Here is a 12,086-nt window from a genome sequence, read left to right on the forward strand (position 1 = left end):
TCACTCTTAAAACATGCTGAATTGTGCAAGCTTGTGTTTCTGAACCCCTTTGCTTTGGGGCCTCCTAGCTTCAGCAGCAGTTTAGCAGATATAATCGTCAACACAGAGATCAAACTGTAGCACATACACCATCATTTTTAACCTGAGCATCCCTTACGAGTCTTCACATAGATATGAAGACAGTTCATTCATAAGAGGAAGATGACAGACTTGTATTTAAACAAGGTGAAGAAATAATGTTTTCACCTTCTTTTTTTTAATTTTAGATTGAGACAAAAAAAGTTTTTGTTAATTCTAGAAGATTTATGAAAAGATTAACAGGAACTAAAAACAAAAAGAAAAGACAATACAAGGTGAACAGACCATAACTTTATTGGAGATATACTCAGCTACAATTATTACAAAAAACTATTAAAGGTAATTGTGATCCATAAGGTGCAGATTGCAAATTTCTGCAGCAAGATTACAGTATGAATGAATTACATTTTATGTCCCTTAAAGACAGCTGCAGCATGTGATGGTAAATATTTTATTGTCCATCAAATTATATTTGTTATTCATTCTACTTGATTTTAACCATCTTTTCAGTCAAACTATTTACAATAAAAACGCCTGCAATTCCCAATTATTGTCCACAAACATTTTTCTCTCTAACTTGCTGCTGCAGTATATTCTGAGTGCATCTACAAAGCAATTAAAGTAGTCTGTGGTTGCCATTCAAATAAAAGAGGGAAGAAACCCAAGGAGTTTACTGGATAAAATTTATTTTTAAGAAATGTAGTTAGCTTTGATAAAAGTTAATTTTAACTGCTAGTGGAGTATACTACAATGACCTCTAGATATTTACTAACATAATTCAGATTGAGTTACAGAGTTACAGTTGATATTTAGATTACATTTCATGGTCACAAACTGTAGTGTTTTTAGTTTTAAACCTAGTAGGAAGGTAAAGAAATCAGCTTCTTGAAAATCAGAGCACTTGGAAAAGGATCAATGTCAGTAATTAAGTACCAAAAATCAAAATCCTTCTCACTTTACTCATATAAAAAATACAGAGATTTCCAAAAGAATGTTTTTGCAGAGAATCCCACCTAAAGTATATAAACCCAGAATACTGTCAGACAGAAGCAAGTGTAGCATCACAGCAGATCTCAACACTATTTGTCACTTTCAGATTATGGATGCTGCTGTGACTGGGATACAAAGATTTCATTTTCTATACAGATAAATGCATGTAGCATAGTTATCTCATACGCAGTAACATAACCCCCCCCCCCCCCCATTTTCCAGTTTATAGTTCTGTATTTACTTACAAGGAGAAGAATCCAAACTCTGCTATACATATATATATCATACATCATCCTTGGGCCAACACTGTATTTCTCCCCAGCACTGCAACCAGTCTGAATTCTTCCCTAAGTTCTGTACTCTGCAGTCACAACACATTCTATAACGAGACTAAAAATTAACAGGCTTTTTCTGTACGGACTTTAGCAGCATCAAGCTGAACAAACACTTCAGAAGTCGCTACTGGACACTCAATATTCAGACAGAGCAGAGATTTAGTTGAGGTTGACCAAATTCTAAGGACTGTCTTCTTGCAGAAACTACGCTATATGCATAATATGTTTGTTTGTTCAGAGATAATTACTGGAGTGTCAGAGGTCATTCTAATTTTAATTACTTCACATAACAGTAAAATGATGTAGTAAAAAAAAACAATAGCTTTAAAATACAACCAAGAGTTGTCACACCCCTTTGTCATATTTATCCACATACAGTAAAAATGCCACAGACATTGCAAATGACCTATTTAAGTTGTGCAAGTAAATGACACATTGCAGGCATATAATTATCTTTTTCAAATTCAGTAAATCAGAACAGCAGCAAGGCCAAACCACATTTTTCCTCTCTGTTAAGCATTTTTTCCTTGAAATGAGGTAAAGCATGGTACCAAGTGCAATGCTTATTTGTGCTACATGAACAGAACAGCGCAAAAAAAAAAGCCATAAAAATAAAAACGCAGCATAGTTAGGAGGACTGTTTAAAGTACAGTATAACAGGACTTAGATAAAAAAACAAAACAAAACAAAAAAACAAGGTTCATGCCAACTAACCCCCACACTATTTTTAAGATGAGCCTGTGTGGCCGTGTGGTTGCTTTTGAAGATGGGTTGCAACAGTCTGCGCACACTTGTGCTTACAGCATGTCAAGTGATCTCTATCCCAACCTTCAAATGATCAGATTTAGGTCTTTAATAGCATATACTGTCCAATATCAAAATCATATCAACTGAAGGGTAAAACACACAGATGGAAACTACTATGATTTTTCTATCTCAAAGGATATAAAATATTTCAATGAGGTCACACTGGAAAACATTACGGCATTTAAAACTCATTTAAAAACGCATCAGCAGCAGAAACTACTTTATAGTCAGCCACTACACATTTCAGATTTCCAATTCATAGGCTTTGTCTAGTAACAAAGTGATCATTAAACTGTTCTGAAATACAGAGCAAACTTGGTTCAGTTTCTTTGCAAAGACACTCTGTACCACATTACTGCTAACAATCACCTGAAACCCCTGAGAATCTATAACCTTGAAACAATCAGTAAGAAATCGTAAGCATTCAAAGACTAACCTTAATTCTTTTGTAATGCAGTTAAAACTACTTAACACTTCATAGATGGTCTGATCAATGTGATGAGAAATGCAGAATTGCCAACTTCCATGATCATGTATTTTCTCTAAGAAAATTTACTCCTAGTCTAAAGGAAGAGCTATAACTTAAATTGGTAATCCATTTGCTCCTATAAAAAGGCTACCTCAAAGCAATTTACCTTTGAAAATTTAGACTGTTCCATCTCATTTACATTTATTTTTTTTAAATACAAACCAAGACTTGCGGGTCTTGTAATTTCATGTTACATTTTCATTACTGAAGTAACAAAGAAATGCAGGAACTGTTTTGCAAGCTACTATTTTAATTCACATTCTGCCTACTATAACAATGTTCTTTTCAAATATAAGAATAGTCCTTCTTGCAGAATTAAAAAAAAAAATAAAATGATTGAGATAGAAAATACATGAACTTTTGAAAACTGTATTTCAGAAAAGCTTAATGCCTACCCCTTGCCACTAAGGTTTTTTTCTTTTGTTGTTAGGAAAGCAAGAGCTGACAGCTTTTGTTTTGTTTTAGTGTGCATTTTGTGAGGAAAGGAATAGGGTTTAAAAGCAGGAAATACAGTATTTATCTGTAATTTAATACATAAGACACAGCATCAAGTTCAAACTATTGTGCTGGAAAATGTTAAAACACCTTGCTCCGCTTTCTCAAACTTCAAGCATAATTAACAGGGCAAAATTGCAGCAAACCTCTACTGATATTGGTGGGAATACGAGACCCACAGCTTTTTAAAAAGGTAAATTAAGAGGTATTATAGTTACAGTGCAAAAATTAAATTTTCAAGCATAATATATAAACATAGCACCAAAACAGAAAAAACAATGCATGCAAAAAAAGAAGAAAAAAGAAAAGAAAAAAAGAACTGAGGTATTTAAGTGAAGAGTGCCTACATAAATCTAATTAAAGAAGTATAGGCAAAGCCTAAAAAATAAATGTATGATTCTCCCCCCTCCCCCAGTAGATCAAAACATCAATGAGCTAGTTTCTCTAAATTAAGGACCTAAATCACAGATGTATCAAAAGTACGGCAGTTATCTCAAACATCAACTTTCATGTTATTTAACAGCACAGCTTTGGTAGGTGAAATATGCATGCAACTCTGAAAAGTACAGTAAGAAATTTACGTGGAAATATTTCTAAGTGTAAAGGTGCTCTGTTTGTTAAATACGTAACCAATTGACTATAAAATCTGCAGCATATTTTAGGTGTGATATGTCTAAGGTTATTTTGTTAGAATGACAGCTTGCACTGTACAATTATTCATTACTGTTTCCAGTATTGGAACTATCTAGCTTGCAGGTTTGTGTAAAACTGGAATTTTAGCCAAAGACCATATTTTGTTTATGGTATAAAAAAATCTGTAGACTAACCACCTCCTCAGAATTGTTAAAAATAACCTAATTACATATATATGAATACAATTTCTATTATAATCCTGTAATAACTCACAGCTATAGTAATGAGTTGTACTGTAAATATAGAGCTGTATCATTGTAAAATGCATAATAAAATGACGGGAATGTAAAATAGTTTGTTCCAAAAAAGATCAGAAATTAAAGGTTATTAATGAGGGTTTATTTATTTTTAAGGCAAGAACCTTTTTTTTTTTTTTTTTTTTTTTTTTTTTTTAATGCGAGACTATGTGGCATAAGGAAATTGAAGTCTCATTCTACCGGTATGCCAGCCATTTCAATTAAAATCTGTCCCTAACAAATAAGTGCAATAATGATTGGGAATGCCATCTTAATGTAAGAAGATGACATGTAGGAGAAAAAAAAAAACAAAAACGAGAATACTGGCACACTTATTCTTTCTTATACCCAATCATCCAGTACAGTTTATCAACTGCTTTATGACTGGCACTAGTGCACAGATTGAAGGATTTCAAGATTACTATATATACATCTAGCAACTGCATTAGGCATAAGCTCCCTGGCCTTCTAACACTAAGCAAAGCTGTACTGACAATAAAAGTAAACCAAAAAGACCTGACAACAATTATTCTGAACACTTGCTAAATGTCATCATTAAAGCACTCTTGTGATTAAACAAATCAGAAGTGAGGAAAGAAGACAAGATTGTGTTTGCGCAAAAAACTATAACTACAATTAGTTCCAAAATTTTATACATGTTAAATGTTTTGTTATCTATTCTGTTACCAAACAAACTTTAAATTCTGTCTTCCAATTTGTTCCTCTCAACATCAACATTTTAAAAAATTTGCTTTATTTTTATGCGTTTTTCCCCATTTTATTTATTATAAGAGGAGTCTCAGCTGTTTGGGACCTGAGGTTGATTTGCTTTGAGGCTTCGTAGTGCTCTTCTTGCAGCTGCAGATTTGGCAATCCTGTAGCTTCTGCCAACACCTTTAAACTTTCCCTTTCCTACAACTTCCACAGTTACTCTGACCTTTCCATCGTAAGTTCTTTCTGCAGGACTGCAAAAATATACACAGTAATTACTTACTTACTGTCAAAGCACGTTAATGTGAAATACAAGATTGATATTCTCTTTTCTACAGCAGTAAAAGCAGTGAAGTTAAACAGAAATCACTATACTTTTTTCAGAAAACTATACAAAAACGAATACAAAAATAACTTTTTGATGCAAAAGGAATTAAAAATCACTCATGACTTTTAAAAAATCCTCTGTAGTTTGTAAGTACATCTTAAGAACATTTTAGGATGGTGTATTCTAAAGAAGGTGTGGTCTTACCTAAATTTGGCCGTCTCTGGCTCCATCTCAAGCAGCTCTCGCACTGGGGAACGGGGCACATTAGCAGAAAATTTTTCTAATAAAAAGTAAAAAGTAAAAATAAAAATTGATTTTTGTTCTCCTCAAAGCAGATGGCATTTTATTTTTTTTTTTTTTCAGAAAGCTGACTATACCTATTAATGGCCTCATCATTGGATAGTACACTTGCCAAACCATTTCCAAAGACATTCCACTATCCATATAAATGGCACCAGCAAGGGACTCAAATATATCCCCCATGGCCTTTGGTACTTCAATGTCTTCCTCCTTTTCTTCATCTTCTTCAGATCTTCTGAGCTGTTTGCAATTAAAAAAAAACAAAATCAAGGTGGGGGGATAGAGAGAGGGAAAGGGAGGAGAAAAGAGAGACATTTGCTTCTTTTAAAATAAAACAATGATATTCAGAAATATAAGTTCTCTTATATCCTACCCTGAGCTGCTTCCTTTATGCTTGTTTTCATTGACAGTTTTCCGCGGTGAAATTATTCTTTTATCCCCCAATGAAACCAATTTGCTGGATATATCATTTTTCAAATGTGAAAAAAAAAAAGTCCCCGAACACCATTGCTTAGAGGACTTAACATGTTTTGTGCATTCCTCCTGTAATATTTCTGTAGCATTTCACCATGGGTCTGTTTTTTCCAATAAGAAACAGACTCGGTTCTATCAATCAATAGTCAAAAGGTACTCATAACAAAGAAAGACTTCATACATTAAAGACCTCCTAGAAGGAGGCTTTAAAATCTCTAAGTCAAGTCTCTGGATGAAAGTCAGATGCACCATTTCTTACTTCATTTACCCAGAAAACCAGGCATAAAAGAAGCATTAGTAAAGTAAGCCACTATTAACTGATAACCATTACCATTAGACTGAACTAACAGGTCAGTTTTAGGTATTTTTCAAACATAGCAGGCAAGTTTTTTTTTTTTTGCTACTGCACTAATTTAAGTCCAAATTAAATTCTCATTAAAACTAAACTTATGGTGTCTATCTTGCAGATCTTGAGTTAACCCACTCCTTAATTACAAATATTTCAAATATATATAATTTGCATTCACTTTAGTGCAAGTAAAGTAATACAAGACCAAGAAATGTTTTGGATTATTACTGTCCTAAAGAGAAATATATTTTTGTCTTTTCCTCAGCAGCCAGCCCCTATTTAGGGCTTACGATGCAATTCAGATCTCTTAACAGTCACTACAATGCTTCATAAGCTAGTCTCTTCTAAAACATTTCTCCCTAAAATAAATCAAACAATAAGTCAAACCTGATGCGTACACCCTCCAAAGTGGAATTATGATGATTTAAAAAAATAATGAACCGTGTTCTGAAGAGTGTATTTCATATCAAGTTCAAACTAAACACTTTAGAATTATACAGTGCTTAAATAACAGAAGGGAGAGAAATTAAGATCAATAAGGCAAGGAGCAACAGATGTTTCAGGAGTGAGAATTTAAAAAAGCAAAGCAGATGATGTGGAGACACACATGGAAACCAGTCTAGCTGGCATGGACTGCAGAAACAAAGACTCTGTGCATTAACTGTGATGACATAAGAGTTTCAGTAATTCAGTGCCAGACCAAGATAGGGAGCAGGCATAGGGAGAGTGAAACAAGAATTTTATTTGAAACAGCTATCTCACAATTTCGTTGCAACTTGGATCAAACTTTCTAGACCATCTTTTTGCACACCAGCAAAAACTGAACAAAGCTAAAAATCACTGTTATGAACTCTTGAGATTCTAACCTTTTTACTCATATTGTGAAGAACATAGATAATAATTTGGCTTTCTGATGAGAAACAATTATCTAAATTTCAATAAAAATTTTCTTATTCTTCTCTTAGTTTTCTCAGCCTTCCCATAAAACACATGGATTTCACTCTCTACCAGATGCAAAGGCTGTAAACACATAAGTACTGAAGGCTTTTGATTCCTGAGCTTTAAATTGTCTATCAAAAAGAAGAAATTACTTAAGTCAAGGATAACATGTTTATTATTCGCACAATATTTTCTAAGAAGTTAGTAATTGTTTGTCTTCTGAAAAACTAATAGGAAAATCTGCTAGATATTATTTTTTAAAAAGGATTACAAGAAAGTCTATCTCTTGCAGGACCCTGGTTAAAATTTCACCCAGCAGGCCCTTGTGCTCATATGTTTTCTGAGATGCTTATCTAAATGAGACAGGTTTAGTCCATTCTTCAGTAAATGTTCATTTACATTTATTTCAAGTATTTATATTTAATTCAAATATTTTATTTACATTCATTTCATATCTCAGATATGATTAGTTTGCAAGTCTTCAGCTAAACTCTTTTTCAAGTGGTTTATTTAAATGATTCCTATGTTTCCTTGTCTAGCAGCTCTAAAGCTTCTAGGAGCATTTCAAACATTCTTGTGCAGAGTGCAATGACACCTGCTCCAGCAAAAGTCATCCAGAAAAAAAACAGTGAACATTTTTTTTTACAGTGTGCTACATTAAATAATCCAAGTATTTTGCCAAGCTATTACTGTTTTTGGTGTTGTGTGGATAGACTATTTTGAGTCAGCACTGCGTGACTTAATGCTTCTTCAATACAGTAGGCTTCCAATCAGAGAAGCAAGCTAAGAACAGCACAGGGAAAAAAAGTTACGAACAACACAAAGGTGAAATACAGAGAGAAATCAACTGTCACTGAAAAAAAATCTATAGGCAAAACTGGTCTCAATTTATTTTTTTTGATATTTTTACTCACTCTACACCTCCTGAATATTGTATTTTGCTCCACATATTGCATCCTTTACTACTGAGAGCCACCTGCCTCTTTGGCTGCTTTGTGCTTAAGACTAAAGCATTACAAAAATGTGCATCACGATAAGAAATCTAACATGCTACAAATCAGATAGTGAAAACATTTTTTTTTCTTCCACCACTAACCTCTGAATCCATTCCTTGCATTTCATTCTTTTCCATTTGAAACTGCACAAAGTCATCAATAACATGAAACAGTTCAGGAGAGACAGCTTTGAAGTACTTGTGGTAGTCATACTTTACAGCTAGCGATGCAAAAATGGTATTATTGACTAGAGCAGATCGCAGGTCAGTAAGAACTCCTGGTGAGTGTTGCCGTGGGTCTTCATAAAGGTGCTTGGTTATGAGGTAGTCCAAAATTGCATCTCCCAGGAATTCTAAGCGCTGGTAACAATCTTAAAGCATTGGAAATAAAAGAAGGTACAACAACACAATTAAGTTTAACACACACATTCTTTCCAGGCCTTTCTGGAAAGGAGATTTGGTACACTGCCATGTAAATTCCACAAAGTAACCAATGTTCAGGGAAGAGCAAGCATGTTTTAAAACAGGTATCTTTGTCCTTAAAAAGATTGCTAGTAAATTATCAAAATAAGAAAAAAAACAGTTTTATCTAATAACACAAACACTCTTGAGCCAAATGTTAATTTGTCAGGCTAGCAAACACTTGTATATAATCAATTAATGCTTACATTCAAAGTCATCCTATTCTGCCAAGAAAAGTGTACAAATCTGAAAGGAATGACAACTAATGCTGCAAATATGAATTAAAAAGTCAATTCATTAAAAGCAGGGTGACATACAACGAGGCTTTTTTTTTCTTCTTTTTTTTTTAACCTAACTTGCCACACAATTCTTGAAATGCATTGAACTAAGATTCCCATTCAGAATGAGTTCACTTACACTGAGAAATGACATCAGCATGTCTTTGTTGTTTGGATAATTGACAAGGCAGATGGGAAAGGAGAGCTATGGAGATCTATTTTTACAATATAAATAAAACCACCATCACCACCACAAAAATGATCTTGAAAAGCAAGCAGGAACAGGTGGGAAGAGTAGGAAGACAAAACTCCTACAAAAGTAACTTGACAGTGAAATGGCTAGCGGGAAGATTGACCTTGGTATCTAAGATACTAAGATCTCAATTAATGCTCCTTAAGAAAAATCCAAACACTCAGCTGTTACAGCAACTCTAAATTATCTTATATGGTAAAGAAAAGGGAATCAAAAGTTTCTGCTACAAGCAACGTAATTTAACCTACTTGCTATGCCTCAACATTTCTCCTTGATAGTATATAAAAAGGAATAATCTACATTTTATATGCTTTGTGAAATTTCTACCAAAAGTAAGAATGTACATAGGTAATGCTACCTCAAGCAGAAAACTAAAGGAACATTTCAGTGTTTCAGACTATTTCTCAATGTACTAGCTTTTCAAAATGACTTATTTCTTTAATTAAGGAAATGATTTCTTATTTCTTGGACTAAGGAACCAATTCATTATGGGGAAAAATTCAGACAAAGCAAAAGTAATTGAAGAATATTACAGATTTGGTCTGCTGTTAGATCATGTACAGGAACAGTAAGCAATTGACCTGAAATTAATATTTAGTTGGATTTGGTAAACTACTTCAAACTTTTACATTAAACATTTACTCAATAAAATATCTGAACTTAAATTAAGCCTTCAAATTCCCAACTTAAAACTGAAGTCTCTATAAATGTTGTATAATCTACTTTTAGTCTTAGATATACACTCAAGGAATAACATGTTTGGGATTAAATTATATGACAAATTGCTAAATATATTTGCAAAACATGATCAGCACTTTCAAATTTTCTGCAATTACATATGACTTTAACACAGCTTACTGAAAATCTAACATTAGTCATGTGCATTAACAATAGAGTCTCAAAGATGCACCCTGAATCTGCATCAATTAAAAAACTATGAAAAATCAACTTCAACAAGCTTCAACAAGTACCTCCCTTCTAAATCAGGGCAAGATACTGTTTTATAAGAATTTTTATTTAGAGACTACAGACTTCTTAAAATAGTACATCAGATGTAAAAAAAAAAAAAAAAAAAAAAAAAAAAAAAAAGACTACATATGGGAATACAAAAAACCTACTTCTCTTATATTTATTATACAAGAAAAAAACACTTTTAATTCAGACAACTTACCAGTAATGGTATTATAATGATATGAGGCATGAGTAAATGCCTGAAGAAGATACGCCTTGTTCTTAAAACTGTAATTAATTTTCTTCTCAAAGTTTTCAAAACCAGAAATAAGGTGATTCAGGGTTTTTTCAGCATCTGGGTGATCAAACATACACCTTGGTGGGATCTTCAAACAGCCATACTCCAGGTCTTTATAAAGAAAAGGCTCTGAATTAACTATACAAGCAGAAACAGAGTTTGGTGAAAGATTCTTCTGCTCACTGTTACAGTTCTCTCCGGTCGGACACAGAGTGCTTTCCCAATCAGACTTTTTAATTACAGGGAGCACCTTCAGCCCCAGTGAACACAGGAAAAGCTGAGCAGCTCTTTCACCACAGCTGGTTAGATAGCAGCCCAACAGGGCTTCCACACAGTCTGCAATGCTTTTGTCAGCAATACACTGCTCTGTATGCAAATCATATGAGATAGACTGTTTTCCTGCATCGACACCACAGTTTTCTTCTGATGGATTCCAGAAGCCGACAACAAAATCATCCTCTTCGACAGCCTTGCTAGGATCCAGATAGCACATAGCATCCCAAGAACTATAGTCAAAATCATCAAAATCTGATGAAAATGGCACGTTACCCTGGGATGACTTCTTGGGTGCCTTCCATTCATAGTTTGAATCAGTGGTTGAAAAGTGAGAGAGAGAAATTTTCTTCACAAAAGCCCCTGATCCCATTAACATACTATCTATGAATTTGATATGCTCTTGATCATACTCCAAAAAATCATCTTCAAAGTCTGTTTCTTCCTTGGGCAATCTCCACATTAGGTCTTCATCCTCTTCATCGTCATCACCATAGTTAAGTTTACCATTAGCCAATAAACTCTCCTTTGTCTATGAAAGAACAAAAAAAAAAACCAACATGCTACTGAAGAGGAAAACGTGATTTTATTCCAGAATTGTCATAAGAATTGGATATGAGTAGTATCTGCTAATAAGCCTGACTTTTTTAGTTAATAGCATATTGTCTAATCAGCCACACAAGACAACCTCAATTAACATTAGCATTCCAAGTCTAGAATAATTATCTTGGAATACACTCCTAAAGGTTAAGTAATAAAGGTTTTGTATGTTTTACATACAACACATGCTATGTTTCATAGGAACTCATGCTAATATGTTTATTAAATGCACACAAAACTGATTTAAAAAAAACCAAAACACTAAGTGCATATTTGTATGTTGAAGAAAACTAAACAACCACTTAGACTTTAGCACTTCAGTAGTCATTGTGTGAATCAGCAAAACATATTTATTTATGCTCTCAAATAGAGTTGAGTTGCAAATAACTTGCAGTCTACTCAGCAACTAATAAAAAGTTTAGTTAATCAGTGTAGTTGTTTCTTATAGACCAAAAGAGGAGTCTAATACAAATTGGCAAGAATTAAATGAATGTGTGGGAGACTGTCCTGATTGTCTATGTTAGGGATTCAGTAAGTGATCTGCATAGAAGCAGAAGAAAAACAAATTAATAACATGTAATTTTAACACATATGAAACCTCTCCAGCTTCTCAAAAGTTTTGCACCACTAATATTTCAATAGAGAATGTTTAAGAATGGAAAAGCACATAAATCACACAGTTATGCAACACAGATTTTTGTTTGGTACTGAAC

General features: G+C 33.6%; 1 protein-coding gene across 5 annotated transcripts in view; it reads right to left on the bottom strand.

Moving 5' to 3' along the window:
* Positions 1–349: 349 nt before the first annotated feature.
* Positions 350–12,086, bottom strand: part of DICER1 (dicer 1, ribonuclease III) — a 65,024-nt gene continuing 53,287 nt past the window's right edge. For all 5 annotated transcript variants that reach the window (XM_085225561.1, XM_085225560.1, XM_085225562.1 and 2 more), the window contains 5 exons: positions 10,423–11,305; positions 8,361–8,629; positions 5,580–5,742; positions 5,407–5,482; positions 350–5,128 (listed from right to left, as the gene is read on the bottom strand). In XM_085225561.1, coding sequence (XP_085081687.1) covers positions 4,963–5,128; positions 5,407–5,482; positions 5,580–5,742; positions 8,361–8,629; positions 10,423–11,305 — 1,557 coding nt within the window. In that variant the 3' untranslated portion in view covers positions 350–4,962. The remainder of the gene's footprint in view (positions 5,129–5,406; positions 5,483–5,579; positions 5,743–8,360; positions 8,630–10,422; positions 11,306–12,086) is intronic.

This window comes from Meleagris gallopavo, chromosome 5 (genome assembly GCF_905368555.1).
Source record: "Meleagris gallopavo chromosome 5, MGAL_WU_HG_1.1, whole genome shotgun sequence".
Classification (NCBI taxonomy): Eukaryota; Metazoa; Chordata; class Aves; order Galliformes; family Phasianidae; genus Meleagris; species Meleagris gallopavo.